Source organism: Ailuropoda melanoleuca, chromosome 11, assembly GCF_002007445.2.
Source record: "Ailuropoda melanoleuca isolate Jingjing chromosome 11, ASM200744v2, whole genome shotgun sequence".
NCBI classification, from domain to species: domain Eukaryota; kingdom Metazoa; phylum Chordata; class Mammalia; order Carnivora; family Ursidae; genus Ailuropoda; species Ailuropoda melanoleuca.
Window position 1 is genome coordinate 105,094,944 of NC_048228.1, and position 19,458 is coordinate 105,114,401.

At 47.4% G+C, this 19,458-nt stretch overlaps 1 protein-coding gene across 1 annotated transcript in view; it reads left to right on the forward strand.

Moving 5' to 3' along the window:
• STK32B (serine/threonine kinase 32B) overlaps positions 1 to 19,458 on the forward strand; it is a 284,209-nt gene that overhangs the window by 153,618 nt on the left and 111,133 nt on the right. Inside the window, exon 3 of the mRNA XM_034670976.1 lies at positions 8,143 to 8,316. Within this exon, the coding sequence (XP_034526867.1) occupies positions 8,143 to 8,316 (174 nt within the window). The remainder of the gene's footprint in view (positions 1 to 8,142; positions 8,317 to 19,458) is intronic.

Genomic DNA, 19,458 nt, shown 5'->3' on the forward strand with positions numbered 1-19,458 from the left:
CAAAAGCAAAAACAAGGTATATGTGGTAATACGATATAGAATATTAAAAATGGCCTGAACAATAATGAGGTATAAATGAGTCAAACATCGCAGCTTCCAAATACATGAATTCAAATTGATAGAGCTGAAAGGAGAAACAAAAAAACCCCACAATTATCACTGGGGACTTTGACATTCATTCCTAGCCACCATTGATAGAACTTCTCGATAGAATGTCAAGGAAGAGACAAGAACTGAAACACGATCGACCAGTAATACCTAACTGGCGTTTACAGATCATTTCGCCCAGTAACGGCAGGATGTACTTGTTTTCCAGATGCCACGGGACATTCATATAGATAGATGCACCAATTCCTGGGCCACAAAACAAACCTCAACAAATTTTAAAAAACAAGATCATAACAAACACGTTTTCTGCCCTTAACAGAAACAAAGTAGAAATAAATAATAGAAGGATAACAAGAAAATCTCCAAATACTTAGAGATTAAGCACAAACTTCTAATAATTCTTGGGTCAAAGAAAAAAGCATCAAAAGAAATAAAGATAAATACGTGAATGAAAAGGAAAACACAACATATAAAAATTTGTAGAATTCAGCTAAAGCAGTGATGATGGTGTTGATAACTCAAAATGCTTGCACTGGAAAAGGGGAAAGGTCTCAAATTAATAATCTAGTTTTGATCACAAAAGATTAAAATTGAAGAGGAAAATAACCCAAAGCAAGAAGAAAGAAGAAAGAAGGAAATAATCCAGAGTGGAATCAATGAAATTGAAAATGGGAGAGCAATAGAAAAAAAAATCAATGAAACAATCAGCTGGTTTCGAAAAAGATTAAGAAGTTTGACAATCCTGTGGCAAAACTGACAAATAGAAGCTGAGAGAAGACAGGAGACATGAATATCAGAAATAAAACAGAGCCTATCACTCCAGATCCTGCAGCTGTTAAAAGGATAATAAAGGAGTACTGTGAACAATTTAATACTCATAAATTTGACAACTTAGAAGAAATGGACCAATGCCTCAAAACCACAAACTACCAAAACTGAGCCAAAAATTAAAAAAAAAACTAATCCAAATAATCCTATAACTGTTAAATAAATGGAATTCACAATTTAAAATTTCCTGAAAGCAAAATTCCATGCCCGGCTGGTTTCCCTGGACAATTCTATCAAATATTTAAGGAATTAACACCAATTTTTTTATACAGTCTCTTGCAGAAAACAGAAGTAAATGCTTCCCAGCTGGTTTTACGGAACGTAAATTACTCTGACACCAAAAGCAGATAAGCGTAGTACAGAAAGAGAACTATAGACCGGTATTTCTCACGACTACGGATGTATGCCAGAAGACCTCCACAGTGTGAATTACCACTATTCACTCCCCAGTCTTCTACCCAATGCCCCCTTTGTAAAAAATGCAAGTTATACATTTCTTTTGGAATGCAGCCCAAGGGGGGGAGGTTTGGCTTCATCTCCTGTGCTCACCCAGAGCGCTGGGCTGTCCATCCTGCTCTGCGCATTGCTCACTCGCCCTGGGACGGTCAGAGCTGCCCTTCCACACTCACAGTTTGTCCAGGTGAATGGTACATGTACTACTCCATTATTCCACATTTTTCCTGTCTTTTCCCTCAGTCTTACTTTGTCACCACGGCAAAACCTTTAGAAGCACGCAGGATACAAATTAAATAAAACCATTAACCATTAAGCCACAGGAACAGTGTTCTGCATTTACAGAGACAGACACACTTGACGGTCTGCAAAGGCCTGCTGCATAGCGACAGGTGATGGAGAAGCTGGGCTTGCCTGGTCCTGGGACGGCTCCTGCCCTGGGGCGCCGGACGGTGTGAGAGTGTCCCCTTGCTTCCACTTGGCCTGCAGCAGGTACCTGGAGGCCAACCCGCAACACTGACTTCTGGGAAGGTGACAAGGACAGAATCAGCTCGATGTGGAGCACAATGAGGGCCAGGATGTATGAATGGCTTGAGCACTTCTGTAGCTCAATTCAAAATTTTTTAAAAAGGTTATTCTTGTGAATGTTATTAAACACTTCTACGTAACAAGCACAATTCAGGTTTGATAAGCTCCTTGTTATTTGTACAATATGTGCCGACGGAAGGCCCCAGCCTCCCATTATTGGATTTCGGAGCCTGAGAGGGTATTTTTAGCTGTTCTGTTGCTGCATGTTCAATCTGGGAGAATCGCTGGCAGTGAGCGTGGTCGGCAAGCCCTCCTCTCTGTCTGCTCCCCCTTGGAGATTGGATTACACAGGAAATGGTCTGAGAGATGCTCAGCTCCTTGTCCCAGCAGGTGCTGCACAATAAGGACACAGGAGGTGAATGTCGGAGACATGTGGCTCGTCCCGGCTGCTGGGGCTTCCAGAGGACTAACCCACGGGGCGTTTCCTGGCTTGGCTCCTTTTGCCCAGGGAAGAAAAGTGGAGAACAGCGTGTGTTTCGAATGGCTGAGTGGTGCCATGCTGCTGGAGCTCTAAGAAAGGTTTACGATTTCGTGCATGAAGTGCCATTTTCTTCCCACGACTCCCTGGCCACTGACAATACATGGTTGGCTGGCAGCTTCCTGGCACCAGGTGTGAGCAAGGGGAGATGAAGAAAGAGGGGGAGCTGGGCCAGATATTCCCACTCGGGTTTCCCTTGGACACAGTACCTCTCTCATATGTGCTCATGTGGCTTCTCACATGTGGTTAACGTGGCTGGCCTTCAGTGTGCAAGCCTCCTGAGGCTGGTTGTAGTGGACACGATGTGTTATTGAAGAAGGGCCTCACTTGGACTGGGCACAAGTCAGCCTCTCTTGACCTTGGTTTCCTCCATTGGAAAAATGAGAGGCATAATGCCCACCTCGCATGGTTAAATGGGATAAGTGCTGAGGAATGACTGGAGGTCTGCGGATAGCACCCCTCCTTCCCACCTGAGTGTGGGACCACTCAAGAGACGCCACAGGACTCACACGTGGGAGTCAAAGTATCAGCTTTGTTGCAGACACAGTTGATTGAAGAACTTGGCTTTAGTTCTACACCCGAAGGGCTTGCTAACACTTTGGCTTTGAAAAGGAATCACCCTGAAGATACGGGCTCATCTGCAAGCCTCCTCTCCACCGGCCAGGACCCTGGCCACGGCAGGGAGTGGACTGAGTACGAGCTCTCTAAGGGCAGATCCGGAAGCCCGGCGGGAACCCAGAAGGGGCTCAGCTGAGCACACTGGCCTCTCCTTCCAAACAGCTCATCAGACAGGTCACTTCTGCTCCCTGCATGGGAGTGAGGCTCTGGAAAGAGGCTGGGAGAGTCACTCTCAGACCAACAAGAGATCCTGGTCTCTGTGAGGAGAGGAGGCCAGATGAAAAGAAGGCTCCTGTAAGCAATGAGATCAACAACATGCAGAGCCCAGTGCCCATAGAGCTTTGCGTCCGGTCAGTCCTCCACCTCCCCTCTCTCCTTCCACACTGCCTTCCCCCTCTTCCCAGCCTCCTGTAGAGAGAGAAACAGACTAGCACGCTCACAGGCCACTGGTGCTTTGTGACCCGTTCGTTCCTGAGTGTGGAATGCGCTGGGCAATGTGCTAAATGCAGGGGGACAGTGCCAAATAAGCCTGGTCCCTGTGCACAGAGAGATGGCTGGGTGGTGGGGAGAGGAGACCATGAGAGAGAAGATCCCTGTGCCATGAGGAAAGTGCGGCCAGAGCCTCAGGCAAGGATTCTAACTTCTGGAAATGGGTTATCTTGGTTCAACTCCCAGCTCTGCCATTGCCTGGGAAATGTTCTTTAACCTCGCTGAGTCTTGGTGTCCACATCTGCCCAAGACAGATCCTACAGATACCTACCTCAAGGGCTGTTGGGGGAGTGAAATGAGTTAGCACACGTAAAGCACGTTGAATGGTGCTGGGTGCATGGGAGGTACCTTATCAGCTCTGTTATACTGTAGGGCACCAGAGACCAAAAAGATTGTTACCCAACTCAGTCTTCCAGGGTTAGGGAGGGCTTCTAAGAGCAAGAGCGTGAATCTAAACCAGGGTTTCTCAGCCATGGCACTGTGGACATTTGGGGCCTGGTCGTTCTTTGTGTGGAGGCTGCCCTGTGCCTTGGAAGAGGCTTAGCATCCAGATGCCAGTAGCATCTCTCCCAGTTGTGACACCCAAAGTGTCTCCAGACATTGTTAAATGTCTCCAGGGGAGCAGTGTTGCCCCTGATTGGGAAGCATACTGCACGCTGAGAAGGGAAGGATGGACAAGCACGGAGAGGTGGGAATCGGGGTTGTTGTCAGTGAACTGGTAGTGGTGACCATGACAATAAGGAGCTCCTTGGGAACGTAAGGTCCACGTCCAGGGTGAAAAATGGATCTCCAGGGTACTGGTCATGGCACATGACATCAAACTCCGGCCCCCTTTTGATTGTCCCATACTCAGGTGAGCGATCTAGGGCGACCTCTTCCAATGAATCCCAGCTTTTGGCGTGGGGCAGATATGCGGGCGAAGCCTACTGAGTATTTGTGGGTGAGCTCGCGTTGGTGACGTGATCCCTGGCGGCAATCACTGGGTGTTCTCTCCATTTATCTTTTCGTTAAGATAGCTCATCTGTGAGCAGGACACCAGACCACTTCCCTTCCCCCATGTAGCACTCCTTTCACAGGCTTGGACTTTGATGTCTTCAGTGTATCTTGAAGAACATCATGCAAAAAAAAAAAATCCCTGTTAAGCATGTTACTCTATGTAGAGCTATTTTATGTAGATCATTGTTTGCCACATTACAAAATGCTGTCTTTGTGAGGATCTAGTGGGAGAAATTCCTTCTGGCTTCAGTACCAGGAATAATCATGCTTTTCCTAAACAACTGATTTTTCTCTGAATCATAAGGCCGATCATGTTTCTCACTTTGCTCTGGTTGCCGGGAAGGTTAGGTTCACGTTAATGGCTATTTCAGGCAAGCTCTTTGGGGGTGAATTGGGGTAAGTTTGCCCGCTTACATTTTCTTGAATTCCATCTTTATTTTTTGACCTAATCTATGGCTTACTTGTTTTTAGTTTTATTAAGTTATATGTATTTTGCAAATAACTTTTAAAGCTTTTTGGAAAAAGATTGGAAATTAGTTTTAAAAAAATGTCTTAAAGCAGACATTGGGTTCTTTGTGCTGGTCTGCTTTGATGTCCAGGCCAGGACTGATACCTTCCCAACTCCTGAACTTCTTCGATGTTGGAAGGAGAGCCTAATTGCCCAGATTTCTCCATGGTTGGTATTATGATGAGAGGATGTAGATATCTCACTTGTGGTCTCATCATTTCCATGACAATGTGCAGCATTATCATGAGAACATACTTATAATTCCAGTCCAAGAAGAGGCAAAAGGAACAATGGCACAATGCTTTGGAATAGTAGAAACTGCAGAGATAAATGAAAGGTCATTCTCTGTTCTCTGATAACAGCATTGAGTCTCCTTGGGGATGTAGAGTCCATAGCCCAGGGCAAAAAAAAAAAAATGGATCTGCAGCAAGAGAAAGCCATAACCTGACTTATTGCTCAAATTATCGTTCCCTTTGCATTTTGGATTTCCTCTTTAGAATTCATTCTGGTCTGCAAGTTTCTCTCCTAAAAATTCGTGTTGCTCCTCCAAAGAGTTCTGACGGAATAGTGAATGAGATACCCTTTCACTGTCTAGCTGTGAACGAGGGTACAGAACTCACTGCTTATGAATGTAATGTTTCAACAGTCTTTCAACTGTTAGAATACAAATTGGGCATCTGTAGGAGGCATTTATAGCTGATTCCTGTGGTTCCTTCCTGAACATCTATACCCTTCTCTCCAGTAACAAAGAGGTGGAAGGATGTACCAGATGACTCTTTCGGTTCCAAATGACAGAAACACTGTGTCAAGTAGCTGAGGTCAGAAAGTGGACTCTTTTCACCTGAAAACGTGACATTCAGGCTTCTGCCCAGGCTGGAGCCAACACCTCCGACAGGACCCCTCTCTGTGTGTGTGTAGCTCTCAGCCTGCTTGACCCTCTGCAGCTTCATGCTGCCGATGGGTCATACCCCCATTTTTGGCAGGAGGATTCCAGGCAACCTCTTAGTCACACAGCGTCTAGCCTGGCAAACCCAGAGGAGGAGGCTTTTCTTTTGTCCACCCCAGGGAGCACCCCCAAGGGGTCCTGACACACCGACACCAGCAGCCAGGGAACCTGTGTTCACCTCCCAGTGAGCCCAGGTCACTGATCTGCTCATCTCTTTGCTGAAAGGAAAGAGCAGGACTCCTGGGCCAGCACTAAGAGGAGCACCTTCAGCGACTCAGAAGTGTGGGAATGGAGGGCATCAGGAGACCAGACTTTCTGCACGCCAGTGATGCCTCTCGTCAACTCTTCTTGAACGGACGTAGACCAAAAAACCCACTTCAGCATACGAGTCCGGTATTACCGTGATACCAAATGTGGGTCAGGGCAGTAGCAGTTAGGAAAATATGGATTAGTGTCCCTTGGAACGTGATATGCAAAATCCTGCAAGAGATACTGGCAACCTGCGTCCAGGAAACGCCCCGGCTTATAGAAACACACTGTGGGTGTCACAGCAGCTCCCAGGGTGTGTAGTCATCACAACAGCCCCCAGGGTGTGTAGTCAGAGACGCTCTGGGAGAGGCAGGGTCTGGGTTCCTCTGGTTGACTTGCTGGGTCCCTTTGTCCTTCTGGGGGTCAGTTTCCTCTTCTGTCGAACAAGGGGGATGGCCTGGCTGGCCCAGGTCTGATACCTGAGGGTGTGAGACAAAGGTCTAAGCCTCCACGATAACAACCGGCCATTCTGTGATTACCGCTCCGGCTTCCCTTGTTAGCTTCCACGATTCTGCGTGGAATGTGAAGACATTTCGCGACTCTGAGATTCTACTTGACAATTGGGTAACACCATTCTGAGACTCATAGGTTAGCTCTTCAGTCCTTAGGAGCCTAAATGTGTTTTGCAAAAACTAAGTACTGGGTCAGTTCTCTATGGCTGAAAAAAGACAACAAAACAGGAAAACCCCCCAAACCCCTAAAAAACAAAAACAAAACCCTCACAACGTCGGTGGCTTAAAACGCAGCTCTTTTATTATCTTGTGTTCCATGTGTTGACCGGGCTGCGCTGGGCAGTGTTTCTGCTCCGCGTGACGCCAGCTGGGGCTGCCCTGGCTCCCAGCGCCCGAGGTGGCTGGCTCCCCCGGGGCCCGTTGCCGCTGGTTGTGCCTGGTGGCTCAGCCAGAGCTGTTGCCTGGCGCTACTTTGTTTTCCTTCTCATGGCCTCTCCATGGGGCTTGGGCTCTGGTTGGGTCCTGGGAGGCAGTTCAAGTAGAAACCGCCAGTTCCCTTGAGGCCTGGGTGTGAACTTGCTGAGCATCACTGCATGGGGGGGGTGCAGAACCAAGCCCCATGTGGGGAGTGGCGCGTGGGGCAAGGGAACCGGGAATGCTGCGGCAGGGGATGCAGCTTTGCAGCTTGGCAGCTTTGGAGACTACCCACTACTAGCCCCGAAAACACCCCCTTAAAGCATGGGATACACAATGGGATAGTACTCGGCCATCAAAAAGAATGAAAGTTTGCCATTTGCAACAGCATGGGTGGGGCTGGAGGGTATTATGTGCAGCAAAATAAGTCAGTCAGAGAAAGACAAATACCATATGATTTCACTCATATGTGGAATTTAAGAAACAAAACAAATGAGCAAAGCGGGGGGCGGGGGGAGGAGAGATAAACCAAGAAACAGACTCTGAACTCTAGAGAACAAACTGATGGTTACAGAGGGGAGGTGGGTGGGGGGGATGGGTGAAATAGATGATGGGGGTTAAGGAGGGCACTTGTGATGAGCACTGGGTGTTGTATGCAAGTGTCGAGTTGTTATATTGCACACTCGAAACTAATATTACGCTATATGTTAACCAACGGGAACTTGGGTAACAACTTTTAAAAATTTAAAAAGACAAAAACGAAGTCATACGTTGGTATCTATTATTGGTTAAAATGCCATTTGCCGGCCAGAGCCTGTGGATGGTGCACGGGACTTCAGGGGCACAGGTGCCTCTCTCCGAGGCTCAGGCTATGCTTCTGTAAAATGGGGGCATCGGTCTTGAGGATGCGGGAGTGCCTCCATCCCTCACCCGCTCTGTCCCTCCGCGCCCACAGGTACTCCTTCCAGGACGAGGAGGACATGTTCATGGTGGTGGACCTGCTCCTGGGCGGGGACTTGCGCTATCACCTGCAGCAGAACGTTCACTTCAGCGAGGGGGCCGTGAAGCTGTACATCTGTGAGCTGGCGCTGGCCCTGGAGTATCTGCAGAGGTTTCACATCATCCACAGGTGCTGGGCTGCTGGAGGGGTGCCTGGGGACGGCGGCACGTGGGGGGAGCAGGCCGCGGGGGCGCAGGGCCTTCTCTGGCTCGTTACAAGTGGCCGCACGCGGAGCTAAGGAACGGCAGAACAGCACATTACTGCTCTTACGTTCTCCACAGACAGCCCGCTCCCTGGTCCCCTGCGTCTCAGGGGCAACGCCCCACTGCAGAGAGACCTGCCGGCAGTTGGCCTTGGCTTCTCTCTTCCAGCGTGACTTTGGGAGGCTGGAATGTTCTGTCCCTCCAGTCTCAGAAAGGTCATGTGACGTTAGCTGGGAGAGTGAGGGAATCTACTCTCTTCCTTTCCATACCTTGAAATCAGTGCTGTGCCTCATGGAGAATCTCTCTCTTGGAAGTTTCAGTGCTGGCCCTGGGCTTGGGTTAGAAGCTCTGAATTTCTGCCTGTTCTTTGGGGCCTTTGCTTCTCCCCGCCCGTGCACAGCCCTGCCACTCCAACCAGGCAGGCAAAGTGAGTTTGTCTGCAGAGGCAGGAGGCCAGGGAGAGGTTTCAGAAAGCGATGGTATCACGAACGATGTCTTCTTGCTCTTCCCAGAGGAGGGGCTGGCATGAGTGGCTCCGGATTTGTTCACCTGGGGTCTCGCGTTGTGCCTAGTGGCTCTTCTTCTAACTTAGGCCGTTTTAGAAGATGTAGTAAACGAAGCCTTGACTTTCTAGGTAAAGGTGGTAGCTTAGGCACACTCCCATGCATGCATGGCTGCAGTTGTCCCTCCTGAAACCCCAGTAAAACGACAGCAAGAGTATTTGAGAAATGACAAACTCCCAAGGATAGGGAAGACTAAAGAGGAGACTATAGAAACACAGTGTGGGGGGTGGGGGTTCTGAAAGGAGAAGGAGACCAGTGAATGATTAGTGTCCGAGAATGTGAATTCCAGGCTATCACTGGGTGAGTGCTGATAGACACTGAAAAATCCCCTAAAGGTGCAGAAATTGACAGTAATCAGCATCTTTGGAGGGAAGACAGGAGGTCAAAAGGAGGCTAAAGTAAGGTGAATTGTTTGCAAGCCTTTTAGGAAGTCCCGAGAACCCCAGAGCTGCTTGCCCACTGTGAATAATTCGATGGCTGAATACTCATCTGAGGAACTTCACCCAAGCAGAAGACTAAGGCTTGCTCCCTAGAGATAGCATCTGAAGGACATCAAGCCTACTTAAGTTGGGACACTGTACTGAAAACAGTGTACCAACCAGATGTTAAAATACACAGCCTCCCCCCATCTCAGCTGGGCTCTGAGAGTAGCACATTCAGACCTTCCTCCGGGCAGGACACTGATTTCAGTGAGGATGCGACTTCAGTGGGGATTAGCCAAGCATAAGAGACTGTGACATCACAGCTTCCCCACCACCCCTTAGCATGGAGTTCACAGCCCACAAGCTCCACTCACTTGCCATGAGCTGCCAACTAGGTTACTGACAGCCAAGGGTTATCAGACATCCCAGGAAATCTGGCCTAAACAGTGAGATCCAAACAATCAAATAGACAGAGGGGGGGAAAAACTTAGAATAAACAGACACTATGCAAGGGGAAGAAAATATCCAAATAACTATGATCAGTATTTCCTGAGGGAAAAAAGATTTTTGCTATTATAAAATAAGGGAACACTGTGTTTATTTAAAATTCAGAGAACCAACATCAGAGCTCTTATAAGTTAAAAATATGACAGTAGAAGTGAAAAACTCAAAAGATGTGTTAGAAGACAAAATTGACATCCCTCATACAGTAAAACAGAAAGACAAAGAAAATATGAGAGAAGATATAAGAAAATACGAGAACCAATCCAGTAATCCCAGCATCAGAAGAGAGAGAAGAGAGAAAACATAGCAGGAGAAATCGTCAATGAAATAATTAAAGAATGTCTCCAGGACTTGAAACACATGCGTTTCCAGACTGAAGGGTCTACCAGGGATACAGTGCAGAGACCAGGAACAGACACCTGTCAAAACAAACTTCAGATCCCGTAGGCTTCCACAGAAGAGCAGCAGGCCATAAAGCCTGAGGAATCGGATTGTTTTGGGCTCACCAGGCACTAGAAGGCAGTGGAGACATGCTGGTCAATCAAGTGTGAGGGTGCGCGTTTTCACAAGTTCAAGGTCTCCAAAAAACGCACCTCATGTTCACCTTTTCTCAAGTAACTATTAGAAAAAGAGGTGGACTCCACAAAAATGAGGGACTAAATCAAGAAGAAGGAAAAGATGGAAGATGGAAGTGGGGCTCTAGCCGAGGAGAGAGGCATAGGGAATCTCGAGGATGGTAATGAAGGGAGGTTCGAAGATGTCAGCTGTGCCTACGGTGTAGACCGTGACCAGTGCTGTCTGAGTGGATCGGAAGACCCCGGGACAGACTTCTTCAGGAAGCATGGGATGACGGCATTCCTGATGCATCTGGATGCCTTGAGAGGAAGTTCTTCAGCTGGTGAAGAATCCAAAGTTGAATAACTGAGAAGTCTAGAAAAAAGCTCGACAGAAAATGACAGACGTTTATTAACTCCAGGGAATGGAAGTGTTGCACAGGATGTCATCTGTGTGCAGTACAGCTCACGACATGAGCCAGCTGTGCATAGCATAATCATAATCCTGGCAGCCCTGAAAGTCAGTCTCACCAGAAATACAACACTCCACTGGGGGATGGCAGAATGCAAGGATGAGCATGTCTCCTGGGGGTTTCGGGGAGGAAAGACTGCCACATCCTCATCTTCTGCAGTGGGAGGCCAACGGATGGAGCCTCAAATGCAGAAGTTATCTCTGTCATTGAGAGAGAAGGGGCTAAACATACCAAAATTGTCACCTGAACGAGATGGATGGAGAGGAAGAGATGGGGAGAAAGTGATAGGGGTTGTTGCTGTTTTGTAACAAAACTTGGCGAAGTATTGATCCTTTGAGTGATAGCCATGCATAATTTTAATACAAATAACAAACACAACACAACGAATAAGAACAAGAAGGAAGAGAAAGTTGTAGTAGCGACAGTAATAGTATATACTAGAGAAGGGGTTGTTTGGTGCGATGCAGAGTGTTCACGGAGGGCCCCTTGTTCGTTCACTCAGTCACTCACCAGCCTCCGCACGCCGCCGTTTCTGGCTCCGGTCTCTGTGTTTGCAAGCACTGTGCGATATTTGTTGAGGAAGGTCACCCCATGCCAGAGTAGCCTCTGTGGGCCAGCTGGGCTTTTTTGAAGGTGCTTAAAGGAGCAAGTTCTTTCCCAATCTGTTATACAGATGTCATTAATGAATTATTGCAGCCGTTTCTGCACTAGTGTGCAATGGATGACCAATTTGCCTAATTTCCCCCAGACACTGAGTCATGTGGACATGGGGTGAGATGGATGCCAGCTTCTCAGAGCAGAGCCAGGGATAGACCAGGCAGACTTTGGAACTGTCCCATGAGAATGAGATGGTTGGAACCTCTTCTTTACCTGAGCAAATGTTTTTAAGTCACTCGATGTGAGATCATCTGTCCTCAGATTCCAGATCTACCCTGGAGAAAAGGAGCTAGCCAACAATTTAAAATTTTTAAAAATCCACTAAGCGGGATTCTCTTACCACTTCTAAAATGGTAGACATGGCAGAAATTTGAGTCAGCTTTTTGCCCTCCCATATAGTGCAATAAATCCCTTTTTCAATGTGTTTGTGTGTTCAAACTTGAAATTACGTGTTGTACACACTGGGCATAGGGATATTTGATAATGCTGTGCAATGTGTTGTGTTAATTCAACAGATGAATTTATAAATCTCCCACTCCTTACGTGCCAGAACTCCCAATGTCATATTTTATACAGACAAAGGAACGTTGCTTTTTTCAAAGTAGCCACACTCGAGGGGTGCCTGGATGATGCAGTGGGTTAGCCGTCTGACTCCTGGTTTCAGCTCACATCATGATCTCAGGATCATGAGATCGAGCCCCGACTTGGGCTCTGTGCTCAATGCACAGTCTGCTTGAGTTTCTCTCTCCGTCTCTATCTGCCCTTCCTGCTCATGCTCACTTTCTCTCTCTCTCTCTCATATAAATAAAAATAAATCTTTAATTTAAAAAAAGAATAAAACAACAAGAAAAACAAAAGTACCCACTTGAAAGTGGTAGAATCATTCTACAAATGCAAGCCCGGGTTGGATTACCAAAAATTTGTATTTTCCGTCTTGGGGGGGTGGGGGGGGCAAGTTACTTGACGCCAACTACTACACTGTTTGGGGCCTCAGTTTTCAAATCTGTAAAACAGACCTGATGATGCCTACCTTATTGGGCTATTGTGCAAATTCCATGAGAAAGAGGTCATAAAGGACTGAACTGTGCCTGGCATCTTGTAGCACGAGTCTTTCCTTCGTCTGCAGAATGGACTTTGAAACCTGGTATTCAATCTTTCTTTAAAAAAGATTTATTTATTTGAGAGTAAGAGCAGGAGGAGGAGCAGAGGGACAGGGAGAGGGAGAGAGAATCCTTGAGCAGACTCCCCACTGAGCCCAATGTAGGCCTTGATCCCAGGACCCGGAGATCATGACCTGAGCCAAAATCAAGAGCTGGATGCTTAACCGACTGGCCACCCAGGCGCCCTAATCTTCTCTTATGTGTTTTCTCAGTAGTGACAAGTCCACATCCTTTGAGGATGGTGTTACAGATCTACAGAAAGTACAAGGTATTTCAGATGTATAACCCTTGAGTTTCAAAGTGCCAAGTTGGGAAATATCACTGTGTGTTCAAAATAAATCATCGTTTTAAAGCAATTAGAGATCCACTTGCTAGAGCATTTGAGTTGGCCTTTCGTTCTTCCAACCAGGAGGAGTGCCAGCCCCTGGGAAGAAAACGATGGCTAGGACACCGTGCCTGCACCCGAGCAACTTTCCCAGGTGAAGAGGCAACCATTCTAGGGGTCGTATTACTGCGATTCAGGTTGAGGACCCAGGTCAGGGTGCCGCACAGCGGCTGCAGGAGCCCTGAGGGGGGGCACCCAGCCCAGACTGAGGGGGTGGGTGGAGCAGGGGGCGCAGAGGAGGCCGGGAAGGCTTCCTCTGGGACACTTGACTTGTCCTGATTTGTGGGACAGGAGGGATTAGCCCAGAGAAGAGGAATGCAGGAGACTCTGGGCTGAAGCCCCCAGATGTGAGAGGCAGAGCCTGCCTGGCTCGGGCTGCAGGGAGCACATCCTGGGGCCTCACCGTGTCCTCCATAGGTGGGCTGAAGCTTGGGAGCCACACGGTCCAGCTGGTAATTGAGAATGACCTTTCTGAAGGTCCTGAAAGCCCTCCCCAAGGGGGCTCTTCAGCCAGGGCGGGGTCACTGGACCAAGTGTCTAGAAAGAGCAGGTGAGGCAGAATGTAATGAGTAACAACAGTGGCAACAAAGCAGGCTTATTAAGCTCTCGTGTGTCAGCACAGATACAAGCATACGCGTGAACACACAAGTATCATCTCATTTAATCCTCACATCGGTACAATGGGCTAGGGACCATAACTGTCTCCATTTTGCAGAGAGATTGGGTGATTTACCCCCAGGCCCACCACCGGAGATCATGGAACCAGGTTTCAAACCAAGACACTCTGACCGCAGATTCCCTGCCGATCACCACCGAGCCCTTATTGTTCAAACCACGTTGAACTGCTTCGAAGGGCTGATGAGAGTGTGCACGCACGTACAAGCATAAAAATAAGCACACGTGGATCTGTGGACCCCTCACAACCGCCCCCAAGGAAGGCTCTGTCCCATCGGCGTGTGAAGCTTCTGGTGGTTGAGCCCCTAGCCTGAAGCCATGCCGTTTAAGTAGCAGTGTTGTGCTTCTAAGTTGGGACGTGGCTCGTTCCACCACACCTTGCCACCTTCCCAGACGCAAAAGACAAGCTAAGGTTATGTCCTAACTAATGTCCTGTCCAGCTAAGCCCTAGACAGAGCCTGAATAAAGACGAGGACCCCACTTTTTCAGAGGGTGTCCCTGGCCGGCTTTTATCTAGGCAAGGTTCCTACCCCAGTTCCCACCCTCTTCTCTCCCCAAGCACTTTGTCCATTCCCTTCCTGGCATCCGATCCCCATTGGGTGATCGAGGCCTTTGTCGTTGTTTCTGGGTAGCCAGAGAAAAACCTGGCTGTCTGCAGATGCTCTGAGGGCAAGCATCTAGTCTACCTCACTCATCTGCATATTTTCAGCACCCGACAGACCGTGGGGCATGGAGCAGGTGCTCCCTGACCACGTGCTGAGTCGGTGAAGAAGTCATGAAGAAAGGAAGGAAATTACTTACAAATACAAGTTCACAGTTGATAGGTCAATATCCATCTCTCCTGCTGCTTCTTATAACTTTTCTGCCCATGACTCTTGGTTTGAGCTCAAGTCATGATCTTGGGGTCGTGAGATGGAGCCCCATGTCAGGCTCTGCACTCAGTGGGGAATTTACTTGGGCTTCTCTCTCTCCCTCTGCTCGCCCACATTCACTGTCTCGCTCTCTCTCTCTCTCTCTCAAATAAATAAATTGTTTGAAAAAAGAAGTCTCTGCTGGGACCCAAAGTTGTGTGCCACAGACATGAAGTTCCTTTGAAATCTCATGTTTCATGTGACACATGTCTCGATGTTTTCCATTCCACCCCACTGTGTAGTCATGATTCTTTTGAAACATAAGATAATACTATACCTTTCATAAAAAAGAAAAAAAGAGGAAATGAACAATAATGGCTTCTCGACATCTCCTCGGTCTGTGGCAGATGCTGTTGCCTTATGTCCACCTGTTCGGGGAAAATGAGCTGATTTGAAGGGAGTTCATGGCTCAGGTGAGGTCAGGCCACCAGGAACCCTCTCCCCTCTTGCTTTTTAGATACAGTTCAGTCACATAAACGTGAGCCTGTAAACGGCACCCATGTAGTCACTGTTGTGAACTGCGCAGTGAGCTGACTGCTAATCAGAGCAGGTTTGGGGCAGCATTTTCAAGCTTCTTTGGAGGAAATTTTCACCAGTGGGGTTACTTCTATCGGATTTTGCTCTGAAATGCCTAACCCCCCAGGAGGGTGTCTTTGACCCCCTAGGGAAGCGCTCTCGGTGAAGTGTGGCTGACTTGTTCTGCCCTTTCCTGTGCCTCCGGCCCCAATTTTGCTGCACACGTGAATTAATGCACAGTCTCAAAGCTTCGTGGTCCCAGTGATGCCTCACCTCGTCAGAGCCCAGCCGTCCCTCCTTCGGAGACAGGAGTCCCGTCAGGGGCCGGAGGAACCTCCCAGCTTCACCTTGGAGTTGTGGGCGGAACATACTCAGCCTTGACAGAGTATCTGCTTACTGTCAAGTTTTTGTCAGGAGTAATTCTTTCAGTAACCTTTTGACTTTGGGAAACCTTTTTATCTTTAGGACCGCTAATAGTTTAATCCTGCTGGTTTAACACTTTACTCGTTTCTTTACTTAAACTAGCATTATCTATGCAGCAATTCTTTTGCTACAGATTGTCTAAAAGTATACAATCTCTGATTTGTAGAAGTTTATCATTTTTGTCACCTTATTGAATATACTGAGAAAATAAAGTGAATCCTTTTTTTATTTTTATTTACTTTTTTTTTTTTTTGCTATGGAATATAGGGTTAAATCCAGATCTTATATATTTTTTTAAGACTTTATTTATTTATTTATTAGAGAGCAAGAGAGAGCACAAGCAAGGGAGCTGCAGAGGCAGGAGAAGCAGGCTTCCTGCTGAGCAGGGAGCCCGATGCGGAGCTAATCCCAGGACCCTGGGACCATGACTTCAGTAAAGGCAGACTCCTTTTTTTTTTTTTTTTTAAGATTTTATTTATTTATTTGACAGAGAGACAGCCAGACAGACAGGGAACACAGCAGGGGGAGTGGGAGAGGAAGAAGCAGGCTCCCAGCAGAGGAGCCTGATGTGGGGCTCGATCCCATAACGCCGGGATCACGCCCTGAGCCGAAGGCAGACGCTTAACGACTGCGCTACCCAGGCGCCCCTAAAGGCAGACTCTTAACTNGATCCCATAACACCGGGATCACGCCCTGAGCCGAAGGCAGATGCTTAACGACTGCGCTACCCAGGCGCCCCTAAAGGCAGACTCTTAACTGACTGAGCCACACAGGGGTCCCAGATCTTATTTTTTAATAAATAATATGTGTATGTTGTAAAGTTCAGAAGATTCAAAGGAATGTGTGTGAAAAATAAATGACAATTCTCCCATTATTGTGTGCATTTTCACTGATTCAAAGCACGTGCTTCAAAGTTCCTCTTTCAGTTCACTATTCGTGTTTGCCACAGACGATTTCATCTTGAAGCGTTAACATGTAAAAAGGCACACACGCAGGAGCTTTTTGACATTTTGTATCTTTGGATGGGAATAAGATGAGGACAGGAGTCCTTTCCAGGGGAGGGCTTGGAACTGAGCCTTGTTCATATGTACGTGCAGTTAGCATTAAAATGTAGTGGGTAGTCCCCATTTTTGCAACATGTAATTGGAAGTTACCAAAAAAAAAAAAAAAGTCAGCGTGCTTGTAGGATGCTACGCCCATGATGGCCGTCAACATTTGCCGAGCACTCTGCACGTGCCTGGCTCTGTTTAACGTGCTTTGCAGGTGTGACTTCACCTGCTCCCAACAGCCAACTGAGGGGGGTCCCATGATCAGCCCCGTTTTACAGGTGAGGCCACTGGGTCTTGTGGAGAAAAGTAACTACCCAGGAGTAAACAGTAGGTGCTCACCCCAAGTCACCAGCTCTCACTGTCTCTGTGCTGGCAACCCATGGGAGCCCAGTCCTTCACTCATATTTACACTAGAGTCTGTCCGTTATCCAAGCTTTCATGCAGGAAAAAATCATGTGACTAACTCTCATTGAAAGGGCAAACCCCCAGGCCTTTGCTTGCACATGCAAATAAAACTATATTTTAAGTGACGATATTCAACCTCCTCCCTCTTTGAAGTCCTTGGCATTCCCTGACGAGCTGCTTATTTTCCTGTGGGGACGGCACCCGTTTCCAGTTTGGGTTGTATGAATTGATGGAGACAGAATTTGTGTCCTTTGCTTGGAATGCTTGTGTGTTTATAGTTTAAAAAAAAATTTTTTTTTTGTAAATAGACTCACTCGCTTACATTTATGCTTCCTGAATTCTGTAAAGATAGACTGTTTTAACTCCTGATAATTTGGGGAAATTGCCTGTGTGCCTTTCCAAGGAAATTGCTTGCAGAATGAGGCTGGGATGATGCTTTTCATTGGCCAATCCCAGTTAATTGGGAAATCAAATTTGTCTAAGTGGTAGGAGTAGAGATTGTGCCAAGTGTTGAAATATGGCTGGGCTACTTACCTCATACCTTTGGCAGTGGGGACTTGTCACTCGTGTAATGGCAGTGTAAGTAAAAGAAGGGAAGAGCCAGGATTTTCCTAACCAGTGCCTTTAGTGGCTTGAGTTGGGGAATGGGCAGTAAGTAGCCTGCCCTCCCTGGCTCCCAGTTTGGGTCTCATCTGATGGCCATTGGAATTTGTGAATAAATGAACCAAACCTCTGACCTAAACCCTCCAAGTGGTGGGACACGGGGAATGAGATTGTGAGGGAGAGAAACCCAGACTCTGTTCCAGACAGTAGGGTGAGGGGTCAAGGGCTCCCCATGTGTAGGCAGGGGCGCACCGCTGTGAAGGCTGGTGTTGAGAGTTCTCATGTTGTGTTCCCGGTGCAGAGGACCTTGGGCAAGTCCATCACCGCTCTGATTGGAGTTTGCCTCTCTATTAACAAGAGGAGTGATCTCCGTCCACAGGGCTGCTGGGGGATGGAATGATGTGTGGCTTACCTTAAACCCAGGGTGATCTCATCTCGAGTTACTTAGTGTATTTACATCTTCAAAGACTCTATTGCTGAATAAGGTCACATTCGGAGATACCAGACTTAGGACTCGGACATGTCTTTCAGGGGGTGCAGCGTAATGCACTGCAAATCATATTCAGCTCGAAGGCAGCTCCTGAATGAAGACTCCCCACTTCCTTGGGTAGTTTCTCCTTTGGGCATCAATGTCACTTCTGTTCATACTTCAGTGAGGACTTTCCTCTGGTTGTTTACTGTGTACAGGACCCCTGCTCCAGAAGATGCTTTCAGAATTATGTCTTTCCTAATTACCCATTATAGGTCCTGGCACATGGTAGATATTTATAAATGTTTATGCCTTAAATGAGAGCTTGAGGCCCAAGGCATTGAAAGGATGTGTCTCACTGGTGAGTTCTTTTCCACTTCAGGCAGGCTCTGAAGTAAGTCAAATCTCAGGTTTACGTTCATTGAGTTAGTACGTATTTAATTGGCACTTACTGTGTGCCAGACAGCACAACAGCAACCCTGATACAGGGGCGCCTGGGTGGCTCAGTCGGTTGAGCATCTGACTCTTGGTTTCGGCTCAGGTCATGATCTCGGAGTTGGACTCCAGCCCTGTGTCGGGCTCCATGCTCAGTGCAGAGTCTGCTTGTCCCTCTCCCTCCCCCTCTGCTCTTCCCCTTACTCTCTCTCTCTCTCTCTAAAAATGAATAAGTAAAAAAAAAAAAAAAAAAAAAAAGGAAAGAAACCCTGATACTCAAGTATGTGGTCTCTTTCTTCAAAACCCAAATGCTTCATAAGTATGCATTGAACACCTACTGTATGCCTGCCACCTGACTCACAGTTGAGTTAGGGAGACAGACATATAATGACCATCTCAGCCAGTGTGGGAAGTGGTTGGTGAGTGCATAGTCAAAGCAGCAGAACGCAGAGGAGCCAGGATAAAATTTGTCTCCAAGGATCAGCCAGGCTTTTGGGTCATTGGTGATGATATCTAGACTGGGCTTTGCTTGTGGGATGAAAAGGGTATTTCCTAAAGCAAAGTGTTCTGTAAAAATGTTCTCTGGGTAGTCTGAATCTTATTTGCTGGCGGCAGAAACTGNGGGATGAAAAGGGTATTTCCTAAAGCAAAGTGTTCTGTAAAAATGTTCTCTGGGTAGTCTGAATCTTATTTACAGCCTTTTTGGAGAGATCCTTGAGAATAAGAAGCAAGTACTTGGTGAATATTCATACAATTTGACCCACTGATTTCACTTCTTAGAATGTATGGTAAGGCTCCACTCTGGCCTGCATTAGAGACTCTATGCGTGAGGACGTTTTGTACAGCACAGCTCATGATGACCGA